Source organism: Silurus meridionalis, chromosome 29, assembly GCF_014805685.1.
Source record: "Silurus meridionalis isolate SWU-2019-XX chromosome 29, ASM1480568v1, whole genome shotgun sequence".
NCBI classification, from domain to species: Eukaryota; Metazoa; Chordata; class Actinopteri; order Siluriformes; family Siluridae; genus Silurus; species Silurus meridionalis.
Window position 1 is genome coordinate 2,407,001 of NC_060912.1, and position 27,599 is coordinate 2,434,599.

Here is a 27,599-nt window from a genome sequence, read left to right on the forward strand (position 1 = left end):
AAATGGGAACCCGTTCTCATCCGGTTGGCATCCAATGTCCATTCATTACAGGTCTTTACACACACTTTGGACCTTGGATGTTCGTTTCTCCAAATACTTTGCTAGCTGGAGATTTCTTTCTGACCTCACGATCCAGTTCATCCCAGAGCAGTTCAATAGGATTGAGGTGCAGTGAGTGGGGAGGTCAGAATTTTTTCCATGGGATGAACTGGAATTGCATGGTGTTGACCATGTTGGATCAGCATTCTTTCACCATTGAATTTGCAAGTACATGATGAGTTAGCAAATCGAATCACAGGTATTTCATCCAAAACTTGTTATTGCCATGGGAATCTTGAGAGGAACCAGCCTCAGACTAGAAAACCAATCCTCATCAATGGGGTGATGCCAAATCTGTTCATTAAAGTTCCGTCATCTTCAGTCACTTCTCCACCAACGCGCTCGTTCCTCGGGTGTCCAGAAACATACGCACCGCCGTTTCCCTAACTAACGTTTCACATACCTGATAAATATCTGACACGCGAGCAACATTTCGTAGCGTAAATGCCAACCTGGAAATGTTCGCCGCATTCTTAATAGCATTTGACATTAAGAAAAGGAATAAAAAAGTACATCAGACTCGGTCAGTCCTCACAAACCCGACATAATATACTCATTAAGAACGGCTGGATCACATTTTATGGGCAGGGGGTATCAAATACTGAGTTTAACAAAAAAAAAAAAAAAAAAGGAATTCCTGAGCTCCTGCTACGCCGAGCTCGTATCACTATCTAATCCACCTATTCATTGTGACAGAGCGGCGAGGAAACGGCGTGCCCTCGGCGACACACTGTCAGCTCCAGACCGCCTCCATTACATGATCGCTCTCCGAAGGAAAAGGAGCCGGGCCAGAATTACTGCACTTTACACACACATCCTATTGTGATGTGCAGAAAAGCGCCGGCTGACAGCATTAGCAGAAAAGTTATCAAGCGATAATACCATTTTTATATGATTCCTTATATTAAAAAAAAAGAACATTATTTAACAAACGCTTATCCAGAGCACCGTCCAGAACTTTGAGTCTGTATTATTGAATAACTAGATTACAAACTTAAGATACCATCAGCCTACAACTCGGAGGATTTCTTTCTTAAAAAAATAAATAAAAACAGAGGAAAAAAACGACTAGTCAGCGACTAAATCAACGTCAGCCAATTCGAATTGAAATTCACAGCAGAATCGTGTGCATTTACACTAACGACACTGGCAAGCGCTACAAATGTATGCCAGCCAATTAGCACCCTGGAAACTGCATGCTAAGCTAAAACCATGTAATCATTCCGACACATTCTGTGCAATACACCGTAGGCCATCTATAGGAAATGAAAATATAAAGAAAAGTCAATCTGTTTGTATCACGATGCACGTTTTTAACATATCTGCATCGGTGAAACCCGATTTATTTAATTATTCGTAGATGCGCTTAATCTTCAATTATGGTTTTCTCCAATAAAAATAAAGTTCATACCCTCCACAGCCACAAACAAACAATTAGGTCATTACATAGGTAATTATTTAATTGAAGAAAATTAAAAACTTAAAAAATTTCATTTCCATTTTTTGGGGTGATGGTGAACATGTAGGGCTTAAAAATCCACCCCAGTGAAAGTGGGGAATGGGAGAAAAATGTTTGAGAACCACTAATTTCATTGAAAGCAGCAGCATGGAATTTTTTCCTTCACATGAACAAGGAGACCCAAACATGTTCCAGCATGACCTTGTGTGCAAATCCAGCTCCAGGAAGATCTGCTTTACATGGGATGCAGTAAAAGATCTCCCTCTATAGAGCTCTTTAACCCTATTGAACTGGAACGCTGAGTGCACTCCGGCACCTCCAGCTCCAGAAATCTAATTGATCATCTTGCCAGAAGAAGGAAGGATATTCTAGAAGGAAATGGGGACTCGACATCGTGGAATGGGACAAACGTTTGTCCGTAAAGTGCGTCGAAAATCCGACAGTGTTTACCGAACATCATCAAGACAACATTAACCACAATCAGTACGAATGAAAGGCTTATAGTAGGAACTGAAGACAATAAAATGGCACCATCACGAGCACGAAAGTGGAATCTAAATCTCCCTCGAGGCCGGCGCTACAAAAAAGAAGACAAATGATCGGAAAAGTGTAGGTGCGAGTGTCCATGTGGTGTGTGTGTGTGTCGTGCTAACGAGCGCACACTTGTAGCAAACGATTGATTTCCGTATGAAGCCTCCACTCTGGGGGCGAATAAAGACGACGCAAGAGGCAAGAGGCTCCTGTTCCCTCTGTGGGAGAGTTTAAGACCCGTAGGAGGCCGACGTTTATTATTATTTTTTTTTATTAGCACCGGCCAGGACGCCTTCACCGTTTCGTGTCTTTAATTACTTCGCTGGAATGAACCTTTTGTTGTGTATCGCGGTTTACCATCTTTGAATTAAAACACAGCTCAGCCGCGCAGGCCCAGGTGATATCCATTATGGGTAATTGGAATTCAGAATGACAAGACCTGTGCACTCGAATGGCGTAACCTGTTTTTTTTTTCTTCTCCCAGGTTTCCTGAACCTTCACGTTGCACAAGCAAATAAAGAAAGAAAGAAGTTTGTTTGCTAATTATGAGCAACAAGTTTTTGTCCTCGAGCTGAATATCGGCCTAAAACACGAACAGGAGATGATCTCCAGATCCGATTAAGCGCCATTTTGTTTAATTCTAAACCAGTTTCGTTTACAAAAAAGACAGGAAGCGGACGATTCCTTTTCCAGACCTGTTTACAATTTTTTAAGACACAGAACATCGAATTTAAGATTTTTCAAGGCCTAAAACTTTTTTTTTCCATTTTAGACTTTTAAATACCCCGCAGAAACCCTGAGAACTTTCTTCAGTGATTGGGTTGCTATACAAACCAGTATACAAACCATCCAGCTGGGCCCTTGAGCAAAGCCCTCAAACCTTATTCACTTCTATAAATGAGAAGGGCATCTGCCAAAAGCCAAAATATAAATGGGGCAAAATGTTGGGGGAGATTTGTGCTCATTCCCCCAAATGATGTAGGTGAGGAGGCCTGGGGGTCAAACAAAGGTGTTCAAAAGAGCTCTATAGCAGCATCTTCCACTCCAACCCATATATATATATATATATATATAGATCATATCTTTACAGAGCTGGCTTTGTGCACAGGAGCATTGTCTTGCTGGAATTGATTTGGGTCTCCTAGTATGTATAAAAGGAACATTTCATTCTACCAAATCCAAAGGTTTTCTGTATAATTGTGTGCCTCAAGGTTTGTGGGAACAGTTTGGAGAAGTAGTTCATATGGTTGGGAAAGTCGGGTGTCCCAATACTTTTGTGAGCACATTGCATTTCCAAATATTCCGTCAGCTATCGAGTTTTGGTTGCCGTTTCCAGGCACTTGATTGGATGAAAGGGACGCACAGAGACTCCGAGTACTAACCATGTGTCCCAGTTCGATCTCCTGCACCCATGGATCGGACTAATCCCTTCCTAGTATCTGTAATACGCAGGTGGCGGCCTCTATCTGCTTCAAACATTGCCCTTACACAACCAAGGTCCTCGATGCTATCAAAGCAATTCGGGACTCGTTTTAATCATTGGGAACAATCGAGCCGCTTTCCCTTCCTCCTTCTCTCTTTTGAAGGCCCAGACACAATCAATCACTCATAAGAGACTCTATCGATTGAGCTAATCTTATTGGGATGCGGACTAAAGGAGGAGGAGAAAACGCGATTGATTGAAACACGTGTTGCACGAGGTGATGGCGTTATCCCTTTTTGGATCTCGAAGGGGAAAGTTCTCGGAAACCCCCGGCCCGCTACCTCTAAACCCTCTCGTTGCCGGGCCCCCCTTCACGAGCTCATGATGGCTTAATTCAATCAAAGGACGTTGCCGAGAGATAGCGGACAATTTGAGATAAAAGCGGACAAGGAGTGAGTCGGCATTCGAAGGTATTGGATTGTCACTAATTTGGAGGCGTCTGCATTTTTTCCCTTTTTTTTTGAAGGAGGGGAGATTTGAGGAACGTGTAAATGGAGGCAGAACCTTGTCCATGTGTTGGTTTCGCTCTAATAACAACTGGATTATTCAAACCATAAATCAACCATAAAATGTCTTTGGGAGTGGTAGCTTGAACTAGGAGATTCAAACCTATAATAAATACAAATAAACCGGAGATATAAAACTATGACGTAAAATTTCAACCATCAAAAGTCATTAATGCAAAGTTACAGACCAACCAATTGCCTGCCCAAGGGGCAACAAATGGTTCATTTGTTTGCCCCAGACTTATACAACTAACCTGGAATAACCTGTGAAGAGGGGAAAAAAGTCTGCAAGGAAAACGGACTTCTGGTCTGGAATACTTATACGTGTTTGGATGGACTTCCTGACCGACAGCCCAATATAGATCCTGGGACTTGTGGGGGAATCATTGAAATGTGAAACGCACTTTAATATTAAAGCATATACACCGATCAGGTACAACATTATGACTGGTGAAGTGAATAACACTGATGATCTCTTCATCATGGCACCTGTTAATGGGTGAATATATTTATTAGGCATCAAGTGAACATTTTCTCTCAAAGTTGACGTGTTCGAAGCAGGAAAAATGTGCAAGGGTAAAGATCTGAGTGAGTTTGACAAATTTTGACGTCTAGACGTCTGGGTCCGAGCATCTCCAAAACTGCAGCTCTTGTGTTTCCTGACCCGCGTGGTCAGTATCTATCAAAAGTGCTCCAAGAAAGGAACAGTGGTGAACCAGCGACAGGGTCACGAGGCTCATTGATGCACGCGGGGAGCGAAGGCTGCTCCGTGTGGTCCGATCCAACAGACCGTAGCTCAAACTGCTGAAGATGTTCAAGCTGTTGATGCTCGACGGCTCATGACTGTTTTGGCAGGAAAAGGGGAACCAACACAATATTAGGCAGGTGGTCCTAATGTTATGCCTGATTGAGGTAAAACATAAAAAAATTAAAACCAAAAAACCCACACAGTCTAATCTTACCTAATGCACTAACAGATGTTTGAACATAAGCAAGCAGAGCCGAATGACAGAATTTTTTTAACACCAAAAATGAAGACGGGATTAGATTGAGAATGCTAATTATGCTATTTAAATGCGGCGTGTTTGGGGATCAACTCTGACGATGCCTTTGTGAACTGAATTCGGGTGAGCAAGAGCGAATTTCTAAACCCTGACCTAAAAATCTCAACACTATACAGAGAAAAAGTTGTGGACAACTGACCACTGACCATGTGATCCTTTTTGAACATCCCGTTCTGAAATTTTCCCCACTAATGATAAGCGCCACTCTTCTGGGAATATGTTCCACTAGATTCTGGGCTCATTCAGCTACAAGGATGTTAGTAAAGTCAAGTAGGTAAAGATGAGAAGATTTGGGGTGCACTGAGCGTTCTAATTTATTTCAAAGGTGTTTAAAATGGCTAAGAGCTCTATGGCAGGCCATGCAAGATCTTTCAAACCATATCTTCATGTGCACATGGTGGAACAGATTTAGGTCTCCCAGTTCAACTGAAGGGAATATTTTTTTATGCTCTAGGATCCCAAGACATCTTATACAATTGTAGGCTTCCACAATTTGTGGTAAAAGTTTGAGGAAGAACCACAATACAAGGTGGTATCAAAAAGTAATGGTGCTATTCTGACCACGTGCGTTACTACAGCTGCGATTTCATTACGGACAGAAAGTTAAAACAAAGTGCAAACGCGAAATCCTGCATGAAACTGGGCAAATCTGCCACAGAGACGCATGACATGACAAACATACGATGACGCTGCAACTAGTTGTTGGAGGTGTTTGGCTTCAAGAGCGGAAAAACATGACTGGAATTCTACGAGAGATCAGGAAGACCTTCAACGAGCTCAACCCCCGAAAACGTCAATTCCATCACTCGGCAACTCGTGCATGATGATCGTCGGAAAAGAATCCGCATGATCTCACTTCCGCACCCACCCTAATGATTTGACTCCTGCAAACTTTGCCCTCTCCTCGAAGATTCAGATCGCCGTTTTGACACCAGCGCGGATATCCGACATGAATTTCGGAAGCTGCTTCGAAAGGAAGACTTCCAGGACATATAAGTGGCAGGAACGCTGGAAGCGCTGTATTGCTGTGCAAGGGGACTATTTTAAGGGTGAGTGTGTAAACGTTGTGAAGTACTAATTACTTAAGTAATAAAGTACTTCCTTGAAAACAGAGCGAGTCTCAAAACTTTTTTGATACCACCTCGTATATTTGCCAATACTCTGTCTGAGCATTCAACCAGGATACTGAAGATGATCATGAACAGACTTGTGGTCAACTTCTTTTTAAAAGGTGCCAAAGTGATTCTCTCGGTCGCTCCAAACCTGCTAGAAACGCTACGAATTTATCACCCGGCTTGCCGCAATTACCTGGGGAGAAGTCCGCGTGAGGCGGATCGATCGAGCACAAAGCGCCCGGCCATTGACCGGCGGCCATGACAAAGTGCCCCGGCGGCTTTTTGTGAATCCCTTCAATAAGAGGAGCGGATTATTGGCCTCCCTGCACTTTTTGATTAACGTCGAGACGGGAACAGTGTTATTACCGAGCTATTGTTTGACAAGGAGGTGTTGCTAAGACCGGGAGAGGAAGCGAGGAGAACAGCGCACTAACTCGTCTTTATGAACTCATTACCCAACAGCTCACTCGGGCACTCGCTCAAAAGGTTGCACGGGGAGACGGAAAGCGGCACGAGAGAACTTTCCGAAAGCCGGCTGCTGTTCCTCCTGGCATTCAGCAGGGGGCTGAAGCGAGTCGAGCGGATTCGGTTCTGTACTTGTGTGTGTGGGGTGAGGTTCCATTTCTTTCTTTTTATTATTTTTATTTTTTTTTGTCTTTACATGAAAATCGTAAGCCTCGCTGTATCAATTTGCCCCCACATACCGTACAGAGGAGTTTGTGGGCCGAGGAGAGAGGTGAAGGAAAGAGGTATCAGCAAAAGAAAAGAAGATCCGAGACCTACAGTGCGTTCAGCTCGACGTGCTAGGAAGCTGCGGAGTAATAGATTTTAGCTGCTCGGCCAACCTTCCTACGCGGTTTCCTCTTTTAATGGTCGGTAGGGAAAGGAGGAGGGAGAGGAGGATGAGGAGGAGGAAAAAAAAAGGAGTAAAGTCAGCAAAACAAAATGCCGCCGTTAAATCATCTGCACGGATCCTGTGTCAGGGCTGTAATAGAAAAAGAGGCCATCGATGGAAAGGTTACTGCTCGTCCACATCCTACACACACACCACATCGCTGTCTTCTGACCCATTAACATTATCTATTCAATTCGAAATACTCTATACATGCAAAAGTTTGTGGACCCCTGACCACAAGACTCGGATTTGCCTTTTAAACATCCTGTACACTTCCCTCAATCCTTCACTCTTCTGGGAAGATGTTCCACTAGATTCTGGAGTTCAATTCAGAGATTTTTGCAACTTCATATGGTTCCTCCTGAAACTTCCCACAAACCTGAAGGCACACAATTTGGATATTATGGCTTGGGATGCAGTGGCGTGAAACGTCCCCTTCTTCGAACTACGAGACCCGAACCTGTTCCAGCATGATGATCTAACCTGTAAAGATCTGCTTTACATTGGTTACATGGAAGTGGGAGATCTGCTGTAGAGCTCAAGAAGATTAAAGACCTCTACGAATTGGAACCGTCACTTCCTCACCTACATCACTTTACTAACGCCCTTGTGGTGGAATAAAATCTCATAAATCTCCATAAGCGTACAACAAAATCGTGTGGAAGAGAAGAGTGGAGGTTCTTCTAAGAGCAAATGGAACTAAATATGCGCATAATTCAATTCAATTTAATTTGTAGAGCATTTTTAACAATGGGACTTTTACACAAAGCAGCTTTATTGGGATAAAGCGGTTATAAATTTGCAGTGGTGGACAAATGACACAAACCATGTAGCTAAGTTAAAGCAGAAATATACTCGAAACTTTCACTTGAGTACAAGTACAAATGTATTTGCCTTGTGGCAATGATTTCTTATGGCTATAATGTTCCTATTATCATTTTTACCACAAGACTCTTCAATCAACTCAGTTTTTGTGAAAAGACTCAAATGTGACTCTCAGCACATTGATCTATTAATAGAATGATATTAATGACTCAAACACTGATGTCTATTCAAATGATCATGAGGTCAAAAACTTTTTGAAAAAAACAAAATAAAAAAAATGGTGCAAATAAAACCCCGGGTGTTTTGCCGAGTTCGAGTCTGGAGTTTCTTCAATCGTTTATTCCTCACAAAATGTTCTGCTTGCAGTTGAACCGACGCTGAACTGCGCCCTGGTGATAGACACCAATCAAAACAAGTTCAAAACAGAGCGTGCTTATGTGGAGTTTGACCAAGTTTTATCCACTCAGAAATAAAACTGATTTTGCAAAATGGAGTTGAGTAAAAAGATATTTGACTAGTGAAGTCAAAATCTCCTAAAATATAATGAGGAAACCTTGAGAGGACTCAAAAGGAACCCAAACTCATCCTTATCTCCGTATATGTCCGCTCATCACATTTTTGACATTTAGACGCCCTTATTTACAAGACTTATATGAATTTACCTTATTCATACATCTGAGCAGCTAAGGGGTTAATTGCTCAGAGAGCCAGGAGCATGCGGCTGGGATTTGAACTCGCGATCTTGTGTTCCATCATCTTATGGTCGGGTGTTCACGAACTTATTTTCTAAGTCGTAAAACAAAAACGTGGGACCGCCTTTTTCCCCCATAGTTGAATTATATCACTATTTCTTAAGCTCATTAAAAAAAAAAAAAAACACCATACTGCAGAGTGAAATCTGTTCTGACAGCCCTAACACACGGCGTCTGGGGTCGGCGTTTCGCGGGGGCTTTTGTGTGCTGCTCGTCGCTTGCCACTGTTGTTGTATAAGCACAAATGGTGCTCGTCTGCTGCCAGGCACACGGAGCTTTTCTGTTATGCCGCTAACCAGATTTCCCCATGAAAGCTCTCTCCGCTCTCAAGAGCTTTGCGATGAACCCGAGAGAGGGGGTAACGCCGGTTGAGCGGACGAGAGGGCGAGACCGAGCGGCGCACCGAGACGTCCATGGAGCCCGAAGTAAATAGATCATCATAAACACTGGTCTGCGGATCCCTCTCTCCACCTCTCTCATTTACCCATACCCCACCCCCGTTCCGTCCTGAGTACATCCAGCGGAGCGGATCCTGTTGAACACGTGTGACGCTCCTGAAAATAAATCGGAGGGGACACGGTGCGCTACAAGCCGACGGCACGGTGCTATTAATTAGCCCGAGCGAGAGTCGTTCATCATGGCGACAATAAGGTGAAAAAGTCAAGAGATTATTACACACAATGCCGAGGCTATGGCTTGGGGACCGTGCACACGCACACACGCCGCTTAAGATTGATAATGTTTTTTTATAATAAAAACTGCCATAAATACATAAATAGGTTAAATACTCCATCTGGAAATGAGTGCAAAAAAAGGTTTTGGTCAAAAAAATCTACCGCAAAATTATGGCACGAAACATAACACCATTCAGCGTCACATCCGTTCCACACCATTATACAACCTCACGCCACGTTATCTCCTACGGTATACAAGTTACACGTGTGGTGGATGTGAACGTAACACGTCTAGGCGGCGAAACCTTTCCACTGACACGACATAAAAAACAGTGACTGCTGTAAACAGTATAATCTAGTATAAAACCATGCAAGTCTACTGCTAGAGGATATAGAGAGAGATTGTTCAGTCCGGGTTGATCGCGTCCGCTTTATAAGTTTAAGTGTGATGGGCCTGAAAGTGCAAAGCACGTTAACAAACACGAAATGCAAGAGCCAATCGGAGAGCAGAGCAAAACTGTAAATACTGAGGAAAAAAGTTATAGACATCACAGGAATAGGAATACAGCAAATCTTGAGACACTACAGCACAATAACAAGTACTACAACAAATCTCTAGACAATACAACAAAACTATAGACACTAAAGCAAGCAATATCGACACCGCAGCACAAAAACTATAAAAACTACAGCAAGCTATAGACACTACAGCACAATTACACAGTTTACAGCATAAAATTAGACACTACAGAAAATAAACTATATAAACAATATAAAAATCTATAGTCGCTACGGCACACCCTATATACACGCTACGGCACACCCTGTAGACGCTACGGCACACCCTATATACACGCTACGACACACACTATAGACGCTATGGCACACCCTGTAGACGCTACGGCACACCCTATATAAGCTACGGCACACCCTATATACTCGCTACGGCACACCCTATATACTGCCACGGCACACACCTATATACACGCCACGGCACACACTATAGACGCTACGGCACACCCTATATACTCGCTACGGCACACCTATATAAGCTACGGCACACCCTGTAGACACTGCGGCACACACTATATACGCCACGGCACACACTATATACACGCCACGGCACACCCTATATACTCGCTACGGCACACACTATATACACGCTACGGCACACACTACAGACGCTACGGCACACCCTATATACTCGCTACGGCACACCCTGTAGACGCTATGGCACACACTATATACTCGCACGGCACACCCTGTAGACGCTACGGCACACACTATATACACGCCACGGCACACCTATATAAGCTACGGCACACCCTGTAGACGCTACGGCACACACTATATACTCGCTACGGCACACACTATATACTCGCTACGGCACACACTATATACACGCTACGGCACACACTACAGACGCTACGGCACACCCTATATACTCGCTACGGCACACCTATATAAGCTACGGCACACCCTGTAGACACTGCGGCACACACTATATACTTGCTACGGCACACACTATATACACGCTACGGCACACCCTATATACTGCCACGGCACACACTATACACGCCACGGCACACACTACAGACGCTACGGCACACCCTATATACTCGCTACGGCACACCCTGTAGACGCTATGGCACACACTATATACTCGCTACGGCACACCCTGTAGACGCTACGGCACACACTATATACACGCTACGGCACACCTATATAAGCTACGGCACACCCTGTAGACGCTACGGCACACACTATATACTCGCTACGGCACACACTATATACACGCTACGGCACACACTATATACACGCTACGGCACACCCTATATACACGTTACGGCACACCTATATAAGGTACAGCACAAACTATAGATGCTACGGCACACACCTGTAGACGCTACGGCACACACCATATGCACGATACGGCACACACCATATACACGATACGGCACACACCTATAGACGCTACGGCACACCTATATAAGCTACGGCACACACTATAGACGCTACGGCACACCTATATAAGCTACGGCACACACTATAGACGCTACGGCACACCCTATATATTCGCTACGGCACACCTATATAAGCTACGGCACACACTATAGACGCTACGGCACACCCTATATACACGCTACGGCACACCCTATATACACGCTACGGCACACACCTATAGACGCTACGGCACACTATAGATGCTACGGCACACTATAGATGCTACAGCACACACCTATAGACGCTACGGCACACACTATAGACGCTACGGCACACACTATAGACGCTACGGCACACACCTATAGACAATAAATCACAAAAATACACTACATTATGACACTACAACAGTTTTGCTGTTGCGTTTTCTGTTCGCTATCTCGAGTCGACGTGTTTTGAATTTGCTCGTGTTGTTTTCCGTGTTTCACCTCTCCGCTTTGTTAACAACTGTCTTGCACTTAAAGGCCTCCACATTAAAGGGCATAAAGGCGTAATGGATTCCACCGAGGGGACATTCCTAACCATCACGACGGAATATAAGGCAGCTGAGCTGTCCGATAAAAAATTTTAACAAAAAAAAAGTATTAACAAAAAAAAAAAACACAATATGTTCCACCACCAGGCGATGTGTGAACCATTAGAAGGGCACGTCACTATTCAGCCTACACACGAATGCAACAAAGATAAAAATAAATAGAAAAAATTATACAATATATATAAAACACACACACACACACACGGCTTGCTAAACCCCTACTTATTTTCTCACACTGATCATTAGGAACTACGTGGTAAATATCACTCGCCATATTGAAATACAGAGGATGCACACAGACAGAAGTGGATTCTCAGGATAGAAGTACTGCTGTGTTTCAGAGAAGACAATTGAACATTCTCTACGGTCTACTTTCACATATCACACGTGATTACGCACCAAGAGCAGCACAGGGTTCAGTTCACAAAGCATTCATCATTCATGTGTTAACATAGTGGACACAACATTCAGATTGGAAAAGGAAAAAAAAAGAAAAACAGAATGCAGAAAAATGAGAGAAAAAAAAAAAAGGAGGGGCCAGCTGCATGGAAGTGTCCCGATTAGGCCAGGATTGCACAAAGGCCACTTGAAGCAGGGCTTGTTGGAAGGCCCCCATTACACCACAGTCAGTTTAGGAGTCCAGAGAACAAGCGGCTACACATCCAGCCTCAGAGACACCGTCCGATTTCAAAGTCCAAAATGGCTACCTAAAGCGTCCATAAGATCCACTTAGTCCTCATATAGTCCACTGTGGCACAATCGTCCCTTTAATCCCTTTCATTTGCTTTAATATTCCATAATTTGCAATTTGAGAGGAAAAAAACAAAAACAAAAAGTGTTCACTCCTGAACGTTGCCCAAAAGAGTCGACGTGTTAAATTCCATGGTTCTGAGCAGGAAGTGATGTCGAAGGTGACGGTCAGAGGAGGCCGTCGTCTTTGTGACTTCCTGCCCCGACCCGGACGCCGCTCTTCAAAACGACTTAATCTGCCTCTCTCTTTCTCTTTTTCTCTTTCTCCCTCTCTTTGTCCCTCTCTCATCTGTCCCCCGGATTTTTTAGGGGAGGAGCTCGGGGAGGGGAGGGGAAGGTGGGAGAGAGGTGGGAGAGGTGGCGCCCCCCGGCTCTCACGACCTGTTTAACGCAAAGATAGAGCAGTCAGTCAGGGCAGCACACCTTCACGCCACAGGCGAGGCCTACACAAATCAGAGAGCACTTCACACCGCAATACAGTTCACAGGCACCACCGTGCTACTCTACACGCTCGAGGTTCCAGAATTCTCGCTGGCGAGCAAATAAGAATTAAGGTCTCACGCAGGACGAGGTCCACACCGGTCCGACTTGTAACGTGCATCGTGACCGCGGCTCTTGTTTCAGTCCTTCAGGTTTCACGATTTTCATATTACAATTAGGATGGAGTGAAAGCTGCACTGCTTCTTTGTTTCGCAAAAAGGATGAAGGTTAACATTACAATTCCTGCCATATTCACACACACACACACACACACACTTAAAATCGTTTTCTTTCTTCAGTGTTTTCATAAGGTGATTTTAAATCTCGTTTTTTTTTCTCGTGTGGTCCTGAACTACTATATAAATGAATGAATGAATAAAAAATTAAATAAAAATCATAGTTTCTTCCCAGTGTGGGTCTAAACTATGAATAAATACAATAAAATACAGAAATGATAATAATAACAATTGTGCATTATTATTATTTTTATTATTATTACTATTATTATTATACACATATTTTACAGTGTGGACCTGAACTACAAATAAAATAAATAAGTATTGTTATTAATAATGAATAAATAAACCCAAAAACATATATATAAATATATATTTTTTAAACATTTTAGGTTATAGATTTATTATCTTTTTTGTCCATTATTATATATTAATTATTTATTGCTTATTAATACAATTATTTTTAAATGTATGCATATATTTATTTATCTATTTATGTATGTATTTATTTATCTATTAATCCAGGTTTTTTTTTCACAGATTGGTGTGTTCCATCATGCAAAGCAGCTTTGAAGTGTGTGATATTTGGTGTAACTAAGACACGCTCTAGTGAGGGTTTTCTACCTCCATGCTGCTGGATTCAGGAGAATGAGAACAAAGACCTGTGTGCAGAACAAAGTAACTGCTTAGAGACTGCTTAGTCTGGAAAGAGCTGGAAACAAATACGGAAAATTGTTTATATACTTGTACACACACTTCATGCGTTCAGACTGACTTCGTTCAGGATCGAATCGTTTCCTCGCTGTGATTTTCACCCTTTCTAGAACGATATATGGACTGGATTCGAAACTGTCTGGAACAAACTTTTGTTGGTCCGATTTTAAGAGGGGGAGACGTGAGCTGCCAAAAAACGAGTCGCGAGGTAGAAGTGCTGCACAAATACCTGTTTCCGGATGCAGTGCAAAAAAAGAAACATGGGATAACTGATGTCTGGATCTAGAAATCGCACCAATTCAGTCGCAGAAAGATACGAGGAGCTCAGCGAATACGGGCCAAGCGTGACGGTTACTTAAGAGAAGTCTGGGGTGGGCTTCGAAAACAAAGGAAAACACTCTAAACACTCACACACACACTCTCTCTCTCTCTCTCCCACCCACCTAACAAGGTTCTCGTTGTCTCCTGGTCCTTTGCAGGTGGTACACTCCGTCCTTGTGTCGTCAGCTTTGGGTTTTTTTTGCAGCACTGTCTGCCGCTGCCTGCGTTCCCGTGGCGCTGGTTCCTATGGAAACGCAAGCCATTAGAGCAACGTGTGTGTGTATATATATCCAAGTCTATGAGTGGAGAAGAACCAAGAGTGCTGTGCAAACATCTCCTTGTCCTTCTCCATGAGATTAAAGATAGCAATAATAAAAGAACAGAGAAGTTAGAGGTCACCTCAATCTTTTCTTCCTCGCAGATAGACACCCTCTTCCTCTTCTGGCCCCGGGTTCTCTGTTTAAGACAAAAAAAAAATCTAATCAGAACTCTACACAACTCACTATAGCTGAAGACTATTTTTGTACGTAGGTAAAACTAATCCTCCTCACTTCAAATCCATCACTCTCACCGTCATTCAGTAGTAAGGTACATTCCATGAAGATTTTATTTGGAGGCCACTCTGTGCAGCTGAGGATGGTTCCCCATGAAAACCCTACAGATCCATTAAGTTGCTCAGCAACTCAAGAAATTTAAGGATGGATTTGAACCGCAATTAATATCAACAGTCTGGTACAACAGTTAAGGACCACAGTTTGCACGGACAGCACGCTTCACTGAACAGTACAACTCAACAATGATAGAACTGAAATGAATCCACATTCGGGGTCGAGGATGTGTTGCCTTTTGAATCTGGTTCCTCTTAAGGTTTTCTCCTTATTAAGTTCCAAAAAGTTTTTCCTTGCCATCGTTGCCACTTGCTCGCTCATTAGGGATAAACTTTTAAGAAATAAACTGATAGGGACTAAACTTTATAACCTCTTTATTTGAATTGAATCTCCAAGATCTAGAATGAAGGGATAGATTTATGGATTAATTAATGTTTGGTTGTTTTATTGGATGGATGGATGGATGGAAGGATGGATGGATTTAATGATGGATGGATGAATTAATGTTTAATTGTTTTATTGGATGGATGGATAGATGGATAGATGGATGGATGGATTAACGTTTGTTTTATTGGATGGATGGATGGATGGATGGATGGGTGGATGGATGGATTAATGTTTGGATAGATTAATGTTTGGATGGTTGGATAGATTAATGTTTGGTTGTTTTATTGGATGGATGGATGAATTAATGTTTGGTTGTTTTATTGGATGGATGAATGGATGGATGGATGGATAGATTAATGTTTGGTTGTTTTATTGGATGAATGGATGGATTAATGTTTGGTTGTTTTATTGGATGGATGGATGGATGGATGGATGGATAGATGGATGATGTCCATATATATAATAAAGTGATTATTTAGACCTGTGTATGAATACAAGTTTGGTATTTTGATGGTTAGACTGGATGCTTGGTTATATGGGTGGACACACAGGTGGAAACTTCTCAGTTTTTCTTGCGTAACCTTCCATACCCAGTCTTCCTGGGACGAATAAATAAATTTATGAATGAATGAATGAATGACGTATTTTGTTGTTTCAGAACCTATAAAGCACTTTGTTGCGTGTAGCATTTGCTAGCCTTATGAGTAAATAGTAGTTTCTGGTAGACGGCAGCTCATCTACATAACAGCTAATAAAAAACATCAGCGCAGCACAAATCAAATCAAGCGCTGGCATCTTAACAGGAAGCGGCGTGCGCCTTTTTTTAAAAAGGGGGAAGAAAAATCGACAACATATTTAAACAGATTGCGAAAACAATTCCATCTGTCGCCTTTGGCTTGCCATCACACGGCAGATGGAACGCTTATCATTATAAATGCTAACTGCCTCCGCGCTGCCAGTTGGCTCTTGAAGCCTCCACCGAACAAAGGCGCTCATTTATTTCGTTTATTCCGTACCGGCAGACTCGATTAAGGGAATCTATTAAAGGCCGAGCCTCCGATGGAGGAGATGCGAGCAGGTAGAGGGCTGACGCGAGCAAAATCTCTGTTTCGTTCCGCTCGCGAAATTAAGATGATTTGGCTAAAAATCGATCTGTTAATTAAATCCATCGCTGCACTTTTAACGAGGCTCAAGTCGATTCTCGCAGGAGTAGAAAAATTAGCCGAGCGCGTGGAGAACCGGGACGCTTCAGTGCCAATGAGAACCGATCGCATACAGGTCGCAGGAAAAGTTTAAAACTGTCAACACCCCCCAACCCGGTTTCTGAATTTGCATTATTGACTAAAAATGTCAAAACATGAAATACCGAAATGTACTGCAATAAAATGGTGATTGAAAACCATAATGCAAATTTTTTTTATTGAGTTTTATGGTTTTTGAAAGACGGTATCAATTAATTGGACAGTAAATGACTGGAAGAAAGTTCTGTGGAGTCAAAATGTAAGATTTTTGTCTCCAACAAAAGAACTTCTGTAAAGCAGAGAAGATCTTAGCAGACTTCCCTCATCCCCACAGTCAAATATAGAGGTGGACGCTTAATGGTTTGGGGTTGCTTTGGAGCGGGGAAGGTTAGAGACTTATTCAAGATGAAAAAACCCAACATAGCAACCATTTAATACTTTAACACCAACTCCTTCTGGACTGCAGCTAACTGGAACCGACTTCACCATACAACAAGACGAAGAGCCGAAGCGAAACCTCCAAGCCCTGCAAGCGTTATTTAAAGAGCTACCAGTCATCTGGAGTGTCATCTATCATGGAATGCCTTCCCAGTCACTGCACTGGACACAGTCACCTGAAATGGATGACGAAAAAAGCTAATCTCCAACTAGCAAATTTTACAAGAGGCAAGTATTTCAGCCAAATATTTGGGAACTGTCCGGGTGCTGAAAGTGTGTAAAGCTGTAATTCATGCTAAGGGAGGATTTTTCAATGAAAATAGTCTGTACATTAAAATATTTGTTCGGTAAATCTTCGTACCATTACGTGCCCTAGTTTGTTGCAAAGAAACAAAGAAACATGCACGTGTCCCTCAAAAAACATTAAAAGACGAGTTCTTTTCCAAACATTGATTTCTAAACATCGTTTAGTAAGAAGGACCCGAAACCGATAGCTATGATTCCTAACCGGAGAAAAATGAAAGATCACTGTGACATTTATGAAGTCGCCGGTCGAGATCTTTACAGGAGGCAGGATCGGAGTGACTGGGACACACAGGGGCAGAACATCAGTGCACCTAGTCTAAAGTGGAGGATCAGCGGGTGGTCGATTAGCTTCTTTTGATAAATCGAAAAGTGGCTTTACAAGGGCTCGGCGCTGTTGTGGCGGCGTTTTAAAAGGCATTAAGGATGCAAACGTGGGGCTCCTTTGGGCTGCTGCTGCTGCGCCTGCCGTGTGAAGATAAATGCTGCATTGAAGCGCCTTACTCCAGCAGAGCGAGTGAGAGTGTGTGTGTGTGTGTGTGTGTGTGTGTGTGTGTGTGTGGGGTGACCGAGAAAGAAGAAGAGATAGGAAGAGGGGAGGGTGGAGGCAGCTGTTTTCTGTCGAGACTCACAGAACACATTCTGATACAGCGGAGATAAACACTAAATCTACAGATTTGCATTTTAGATTACATTTATGGCATAAAAAAAAGAAAATCAACTTCTCATTTATACAAGAACCTTAACCCTAACAATAACCCTTGACCTTTTGGTCAGAAATCCAAACATTTTAAACAGAGCCAAGCATACTTTCAAGCTCTGTGAGCGTTAATTAAAGAGCAAACAGTCGGCTGGTGTGTTATCCATCATCGCACAGTCACCACTCCAAAGTCCTATTGAACTGCTCTGGATCGCATAAACCACGTCTCCAACTCCCAAAGAACTCCTTTATCGAGTTTTACCAGTGGTATGGCAAAGTACTGAATGTTTGGGAACTGTCCAGGTGCTGAAAGTGCGTAAAGCTGTTATTCATGCTAAGCGAAGATTTCTCAATGAATATAAAGTCTTCATGCTCGTGCATGGCCTAGTTTGTTGCGTAGAAACAGAAGGAATGTGCATATGTTCCTCAAAAACCATTAAAGACTAGGTGTTTCCAAACTTTGGCAAGGGCCATTGATTTCTAAACAATGTTTGCTGTGGATGTGCACATTTAGGGTCTGTAAAAAAAATAGGGTTGAGGCCACCCTAGATCTTCCATTTAAACCCATACGCATTTACATTTACAGCATTTGGCAGACGCCTTTATTCATAGCTACTTATCTCAGTTATACAGCAGTTATATGATCCTTGCTCAAGGTCCCAGCTTGGTGGTGCTGGGATTTGAACCTATGACCTTTCCGTTTAAAAGTCCAACATAGCTACCACGTTCCTTCATGGCGGGGTTTGTGGACAGGAACATTGTCATGCTGGGAAAGGTTTGGATCTCGTAGTTTAAGCGAAGGAAAAAATTCCATGCCACCGCGATCCAAAGATGTCCTATGCGATTGTGTTCCCTTGTTTATATGGGAACCTCCACATATGTCTGGAAAAGTCTGGTGTCTGAATATTTTTGTCCATAGAAATGTGGTGCTTTATATTTGTCACATGTACTTTACAGCACAGTGTATTTCTTCGCATATCCCAGCGAAGTAAGGGGCATGAAGCAGCGCCTCTGGAGCACTGTGGTTTAAGGGCCTTGCTTTGGGGCCCAAAGAGTGTCAGCTTGGCGATCCTGGGCGTTGAACCCCTGACCTTCCGATCAGAAAACCAGAGCCTTCACCACTGAGCTACCACCTAGATATTTTTTTATCTGGTCTTATGGCCAGGTGTCCACAAACTTTTGGCTAAATAGGGTACTAGGCTGGGTTTCCAGACACGTCTCTCTTTTCTTTTTAAACCTGTAGACTTTTTTTCACTGAAATAATGGAACCTCAGTACTCACTGTGTTGCCTTGATGGATTTCAGCGTTTTGCACAAAATTAACTGTCTGCCTTTGATCGCTGAACGTCGCAGGCGCCTTTAATTCGCTTACTCTACTCTTAATCCATTCGCTCTTTCTAGTCTTAATCTATTCACGGCTTCGAGGCGAAGCGGCCTTGTTAATTGATTTCTAATTGATCGCCCGGCCTTCGCTAATGAGAGATAATTGACATGCGCTACGGCCTGTTCTCTCAAGCTTTCTCGAAGGTCACGACCACTTTCTTTCGCGAGAGAAAAAAAAAAAGAAGAAAAAAAAAAAAAACGCGTTTTGGATTCTGTGTCCCGGAAGCTTTTATATCGTGTACCTCGAAGGTAAAAATATTGAGACTTTTCTTTGTTTGGAAAGGATCGATCGAAGGGCCCCTGAAAAGTGCGCGCCTTTTATTGAGCTTAAAGGAGAAAGAAGAAAAAGAAAAAAAAAAACTCCGGAGCGTGTATCCTGACTAGTGTACATGTAGCCTTCGTTTTATAAGAAATATTTGAATTTTATATATTAGAAAACAGAACAGGGCAACAGTATGAAAACACAAATATATTTCAATCCTCAGTTCACCCACAGGTTTGGGTCTCCTAGTTCAACTATAGGGAAAATTTCATCCAAAGTCATGCGATATGACACATTTTAAGTGGTTTTAGGGTGTCCACAAACTTTTGGTTTGAATGTGTAGTAGCTGGCAATCCATAAAAGAGACATTCTACACAACTGTGTGCCTGGAAGTTTGGGAACGTACCACATATAGCCAGAAACGTCCCGCTATTTTAGTCCATATATTGCATTTCCATACCATCAAAAAAAGAAGAAAACCCCTCAAACTTCTGATGATCTCCATCCGGAAAGAAATGCAACTTTTTTATGGCCTAGTGGTTGACGTTTTCAACCCCGTCCTCTATTAATAGTAGAGGATATTCGGAGGACGTAAAGAGAAACGTGTATCCAGACCGGCTTCTCGTCAAATTCTGCTAGTCTGCGAAACCTGAGTGACGCCACCAACTGCCTTCTTTTGAAAGATATTCCACTTAATTGGTGTTCTGATGACCGTGTTAGGAAGTCCTATGAGTACAGGCCACTCCAGGATGTGCAAAACTCAGCTAGAATCCTGACTATGCTCCAATTTTAGAATCCCTACTGCACATTGGCTTCCATCGGATTTTTATTTATCTGCGCTGGAGCGGAAACGGAAAGTGGACACGTCCTGCAAAATTATCAGCTTGGATCGCGTAATGCAATAGTAAAATGGCTATGAAATTCAATACAGTAAAAAATTTGCAGATCTACCTCTGCCATGTTAATCTATATGGTGCTGAGAAATCGTGTATAAAGTATGCCGCATCTACTAATAATTATATATGAAATAAAAAAATGTCACCGACGTGAACCGGGGAATTTTACTATCTTCAGTAAGAAGTATTGCATTTAAAGGACGGAGGGAATCGTTGACGCTTTTCTGTACACGGACGCTGGATAACGCGGTTCGACAAACATCCTACAATCAGTGAACGTGTGTTCTGATACCTACCGTGCCCCTCAGTTGCAGTTTTTTAGGCTCAGGTGACATTTCCTGAGGGATGAACTTGATCGGGCCCTTAATTTGCCTCCTGGACCTCTTGGTGCCATCGGGGAGCGTCTCCATGGCGATGTCTGCCTCGTCGCTGCTGGCCTGGTCGCACTCGGAGCACTGCCTGAGAACAGGATGGAGGAATGACGACGTCAGATATCTGAAAACTGGACATGTACCATGTACACGTTTTAGACAACGATTGCATTTGATACGCAGGAGCCGTTTACACTATATGGGCAAAAGTATTAGGACACCTGACTTCTCCAGCCATGTGTGACGGAACGTTCCGATTATTCTGGCTGATATACAAAACTCGGGGAACATGCAAAGAAGCAGGAGAGAGTATTTTTGCTTTCTATACAGGATGGCATCTGCAAGCATGCTGAGAAAAAGTCGTGTCAAATTTGGACTCCCCCTATCCACGGGGATCAAATCTGGGTTATAGAACCCAATATGGCAACCCTATAAGTCTATTTAAAAAAAATAAATACATAAACAAATAATTTGGCACTTATTAAAAATAGAATCAGATTCACGAGAAATAAAGTTGAAATCGTGAGAAGTCAAAATCAAGTTGGTATTGCAAGAAAAAAGACGCGAGTCGTGAGAAATAGTCGGAATTGCAAACAATTAAGTCATAATTGCAGTAACAAAGTCAAAAAAAAGAATAAATAAAAAAAAAAGGCAGAATTGAAGAAATGAAATCGAAATTGCAAGAAGGAAAAAATCGATTGCGAGGGGAAAAAAGTCAGTATTGAAAGAAAGAAATTCAGAATTGCGAGAAAAAAGAATAGGAAGAAATACAGTCGGAATTAAGAGAAATAATGTCGGAATTGCGAGAAAAAGGAATTGTGAGAATAAAGTCGGAATTGCAAGAAATAAAGTCAAAATTGTGAAGGAAAAATTGTTCGAATCATAAGAAATATGTCGGATTTGAAATAAAAGTCGCAATTAAGCAAACTTCTAATTATGTGGCAGAAACGAGCTTCCATAGCATCCTACACGATGTAGTATAGGACATTTATGGAATTTGGTGGCTGCTCTTATCCAGGGCTACTTACATTCCTCCTATTTATACGACAGAGCAGTTAAGGGTTAAGGGCCTTGCTCAAGGGCCCAGCAGTGGGAGCTTAAAGGCTCTGGGATTTCATCTCGTAAATCTTTCGATTCCATGTTAAATATCTTAATCACTGAACTGCCACTTCCTATAGTGTCTCCAACTTGATGGTAACAGATTGGAGAAGAACCACATATGGCTGGAAAAGTCAGATGTCTGAATACACACCGTCTACCTACACATTTATTCCAGTAGCTTATCCTCATCATAGAGAACTAATAAAGATGGGTGTTGAGGTCAGTGTGTGTAGGACATTCAGCGCAAGTTCATAATAAATCAGTGTATTGTGATTTTTTTCCACACCAGTAGCTGTTCTTGGTCTTCTTAGGCATGCGGGTGAGAGGTGGATCCAGGCAGCCCAGGTGGTAGTGCAGCTTGCAGGTGTCACACAGGAGCAAGAGATGCTGGTCCTGGTTCTTCTTGCAGATCCCACAGCTGGAAAAGAATAGAACATAATAGGAAAGGAAAGGAAAGGAAAGGAAAGGAAAGGAAAGGAAAGGAAAGGAAAGGAAAAAAGAAAAGAAGAAAGTAAAAAAAAAAACAGAAAAAAGAAAGGAAAAGAAAGAAAGGAAAAGAAATGAATGTGAATATGACGTATCACATGTGACATATGTGAATATGACGCATCACAGGAGGCGTGTACCGAGAGTCACATGGAACACATTAACATGGCAGAGGTAGAGCTGCGTCCTTCTGCAGACTGAACAGGAAAAAAACATCTGGCTTTGTTGTTTTTGTTTTTGTTTTTACTTCGAAATCATATCGAGATGCAAATCACACATCCCCAAATAGCTGCCTTATATTCTATGAGGCTTATTAGCACTATCACCAGGATCTTTTCAGTAACCATGGCAACAAATAAAACAAAACAAACAAAAGAAATGCAAATTCATTGGGGACGAGACACTTCGAATAACACCTTTGTGAAGTGTGAATGAACTGCCAGGGAAAACTGGAACTATGGGAATCGAAAGTCATGTAAATAAAATGCTATTTTTACTATATTTTATGATTTTGAGATGAAAAAAATATTTTTATATATATATATATATATATATATATATATATATATATATATATATATATATATATATATATTTTTTATATATTTATTTATTTATTTTTGTGAAACCCGGCAGTCCAATTCTGTCTTCCTATTTTTATCATCAAAACCCACCGGGGGAAAAAAAAAAAAAGAGAAAAGGTCTATCTGTTCCTTGAAATGAAAGGTGTAAAAAAAAAAAAAAAAAAAAAAAAAACCCAGATGTGTTGAATCTGACCTGTAGAGCACAGCTGGGAGACTGGACGACTTCCCTGGACTTCCGCCTTCCTTCTTGCTCGGCTTTCTCTCTTTGGGTGGCTTTAAAACGGCTGGCGAATTCAGTTTCTGAAGGAAAAAAAAAACACAAAACTAAATACTCTCAAAATGTGTCAATCTGGATTTGAAGATTTCAGAAGTTCTGAGTTTAGAGGGAGCTCCGATGGAGATAAGAGGAAGTTTACTATAGACAGAAAGATGCAAAAATACAGAGGACATGATTATTTTTTTTTTTCTCCTCCTCATGGCATCTCCGCTGACTCGTGGGCTGCCTGGGTTAATTAGAAAAATGATCTCATGGGCCACGAAGCCATGGGAGCCCAGACTGCGTTCTCTAATCTGTGCACAGCTCAGTTTAGCGCCCGTCTATCTTTCCCCTTGGCCTCGGAGACGCTCCGGCGCTCACGGCCGCTGCTCTCGCGGAAAAGTAGCGCTTGCGCTTCTCCGAAGGTCACCTCGGGCCGACTTGTAAAGATCGCGAGTACGTGAATTTCTGGACACGTATCGATATCGAATACTGAATTTCAAGAGATTGACACTCATTTCATACACTAGAGCAGTTAAAAACTATGCTCAAGGTACGTGGTGGTGCTGGAATTTGAACTCAAACTTCAAACCTCTTTATGCAGGTTCCATTAATCCGAAATTCTTTCAAGTTACATTTTTTTACTCGAGCGAACTCGTCTATGGAGTTGGGCTGCTAAAAAAAAAAACCCACCTTCCCACCACCTCTTATGAGCGGTTTCTCCCACTGGAGTCAACAATCATTGGGGCTAATGTACAGATGGGCGGTGACTGATGGCAGATGACACGAAGAGGCCTATTTGAGCGATGTCGCGACTTGAATCCCTAGACGTTTTTCTAATTACGTGATTTATGCTGTGCTCTTCCTCCAGACCTCTGCTCTGGCGCTCGTGCCCTCGTTTCACTATCGCGCCGTTTTTATTTGACCCGTGCTTCTTTTAATCAAACGGTCTTTAACATGGTTATCGGGGTTTTATTTTTTTTTTTTGTGCAAATGGCTTTAAAAAAAAAGACCCAGAGTTCTGGACTCCGGGAGTCCATATATAGTGTACGTGTCTGTTATATTATTATTATATTATTATTCATACAGCTGGTTTTGTGCATGGGGGAAAATGACATGCTGGAACAATTAAAGTCTCGTAGCTCAGGTGAAAGCAAAATCTCCACATTTGTACAATATGGCTGTTTAAAAGCAAAAGAATAATTCAGATGTCCAAATACTTTTGGCCTCCACATATATACACACACACAGTATGTGTGTGGATGTTTGAGTGTGTGTGTAGGTGCCAGTTAAAGTTCCTCAGAAGCGACGCACTTCTTGCAGGTGCCGTTGTTTTATCTTGAAGTGAGGTGGAGAGACGCCTGACCTCCTCGTTTCCCACTCATTAAATGGCCGTCGCCCATAGCGACGCGCCTCTGCCACTCGGTTGCCATAGCGAGCCAGAGGGAGACGCGGGGGCTTTTAGCGGTCCGAGACAAGTCGATCAGTTAGCGCAATGGAAGAATTTAGCAAAAACCACCGTAGCCGTTACGGCGAGGAGAATTATCCAATGCTAGCAACCCTCCCAGGGGCCTGGCCATCGTGTGCTCCTCCCTCGCTCGCTTTCAGCAGAACTGGAGACAAGAAAATTTTTAAAAATCCAGCTCTGGTTGATCTTACGCAAAAAGTGAGAGGAAGATCGGATCGTTTTAGTGACTCTTTGAATCTCATTTGTCGAAATTAACAGATCTTTGTTTTTTGCCATTTACCTCCTTTGATCGTAGTGCCAATCATATATATATGTTTTGAAAGTCAAAGGAACTGCTGAGCTCTGAAACTGGCTTTAACCCTCAGGATGGTGCGGGAAAACTAAAAACTTCAGCAAAATGTACACTGTTGTGGCTAGGTAATGATTGCTAAAGCTGGAGTGGTGTCCCACCACCTCGTCCTCGATTACTGTCCTAATGCCATGTCTTATTACTAGGTTTTATTACTGTCCTATAAGTGTTCTATTAGCATTTTATTACTGTCCTACTAGCATTCTATTACTGTCCTACTAGCATTCTATTACTGTCCTACTAGCATTCTAATACTGTCCTACTAGCATTCTATTACTGTCCTACTAGCATTCTATTACTGTCCTAGTACTGTTATTTTACTGCCCTATTGCCATGTCCTATTACCTTCATAATGCCATGTCTTTTACTGTCCAATTAATGTCCTATTGCCAAGTCCTATTACTGTCCTACTAGCGTTCTATTACTGTCCTAGTACTGTTATTTTACTGTCCTATTGCCATGTCCTATTACCTTCATAATGCCATGTCTTTTACTGTCCAATTAATGTCCTATTGCCATGTCCTATTACTGTCATAATTCCATGTCTTTTACTGTCCAATTAATGTCCTATTGCCATGTCCTATTACTGTCCTATTTCAATGCTTTATCTGTTACATAAGGACCAACTGGATACCAACAAAACATGGAGTAATATCAGTTCTATCAGTAATGATCTCTGATTTCTGATCTCCTCTGTCGTACCCAGGATTTTCTCCATGATGATGCACCAGACAGCAGGATATCCAAGCCCTGTGGATGGATGGCTGGATTGATGAAGCGCAGTGCAAGTAACAGGAGGCTGGATGTTCAGTGAGGAGCTGCTGGGGGAAAAGGTCAGAGTCGACGTGGAGGAGGAAATAAAAGACCGTACCTGGCCGAGAATGCTTCCAAACATGCTCCACATGGACTGGCCTTCGGTCCTCAGCAACCCGTTGACATTCTGCAGGTCCTCTAGAGACTCGCAGAGCTGCGGCACAGTGGGAGATAAGGTGAGGGCCGGTGTCAGAAAGTGACAAGAAGACTAGAAAAGCACTGAGCAAGCTATCAGGGGCTGCAGCAACAAAAAAAATAATTAAAGGAAAAATATAAAGTTACAGTATATGGACAAAAGTCTTGGGACACTTGACTTTTCCAGCCATATATGTTTCTGCCCAGAAAGCTGGAGGCACAATCGTATAGGATGTCTCTGGACAGCATGAAATAATGCTTGAACTAGGAGGTCCAGCAAGATGATGCTCCTGTGCACAAAGCCAGCTCCATGAAGATCTGCTTTACATGGGATGGAGTGGAAGATCTTGAGTGGCCTGCTATTGAGCACTATAACCCTATAGGGATGAACGTGAATGCTGACTGCATCTAGTGGAGCATCGTCCCAGAAGGGTGGAGTTTATAATAACTGGAAATCAGGACTAAATGTAGAATCAAAAAAGCACATATGGTCGGGTGTCCACAAATCTTTGTCCAAATAATATATACTGAAAAACACCTATAATAAAAAAAACTCACATTATAAATCTTTTTTTTTCTAAACTGTCTGTCTTTGCATTAATAATTTAAAAAATATATTAAAAAAATTCTAGCAAATTCTCCGGTTGATTGCTGAATTTATTATTTGCATTTCAACTTTGGTTATGTGATGTTATAAATAACAAAACTCATAAATTAATAAAAAAAATCAATGAACACATTTGAAAAGATTGTGTCTTCGCACCACTCCACCGATCAGTCAAATGAAAATGGCATATAAATAAATAAATAAAATAAAAACAGTCACCAAAAGAAACAGAACTAAAGCAAACAAAGAAGTCGATGGCATTTTACTTCCCTGGTATATGTTACGCCGTTTACACAGATACACACACACACACACACACACACACACACACACACACACACACACACACACACACACACACACACACACACACACACACATCCCCCGGCCGTGGCATTTGAGTGTGTGAAGGCCACTCGGAACTCCAGACGGCAGATAAGCGTCAGGCATGCGTGTGATAGAGCGGATGATGAGAGCGAGCGGTGGAGAGGTGAAGTTATTATGGGAGTGTGAATCTAAACTACAGAACGCTGCCTCTTATCTGAAAGCTGTGTGTGAAGAGGAGACAAACGCTAACATTTAAAAATCCTCTCACGCCGACCGCAGATGCCTGCCTTAACTTTCAGACGACTGCAGATGCAGACGCCTAACTTTCGAAACTCAAACCGAGGTATGAGAAAGTGGATATGATCAAACCCTATTTCTGACACGGTATTTCATCGAGGGCATTAAACAGACGCCCTTATGCAGAGCACCTTACAACCGAGCAGTT

At 42.3% G+C, this 27,599-nt stretch overlaps 1 protein-coding gene across 4 annotated transcripts in view; it reads right to left on the bottom strand.

Annotated features, from left to right (window-relative positions):
• The window catches only part of phf14 (PHD finger protein 14), a 75,688-nt gene that overhangs the window by 21,263 nt on the left and 26,826 nt on the right, over positions 1-27,599 (bottom strand). For 3 of the 4 annotated variants that reach the window (XM_046843777.1, XM_046843774.1, XM_046843775.1), the window contains exons 11-16: positions 26,144-26,239; positions 23,393-23,499; positions 22,416-22,547; positions 20,954-21,116; positions 14,840-14,896; positions 14,563-14,684 (exon numbers count right to left, since the gene is read on the bottom strand). In XM_046843777.1, coding sequence (XP_046699733.1) covers positions 14,563-14,684; positions 14,840-14,896; positions 20,954-21,116; positions 22,416-22,547; positions 23,393-23,499; positions 26,144-26,239 — 677 coding nt within the window. The remainder of the gene's footprint in view (positions 1-14,562; positions 14,685-14,839; positions 14,897-20,953; positions 21,117-22,415; positions 22,548-23,392; positions 23,500-26,143; positions 26,240-27,599) is intronic. The other variant, XM_046843776.1, reaches the window with a different exon arrangement.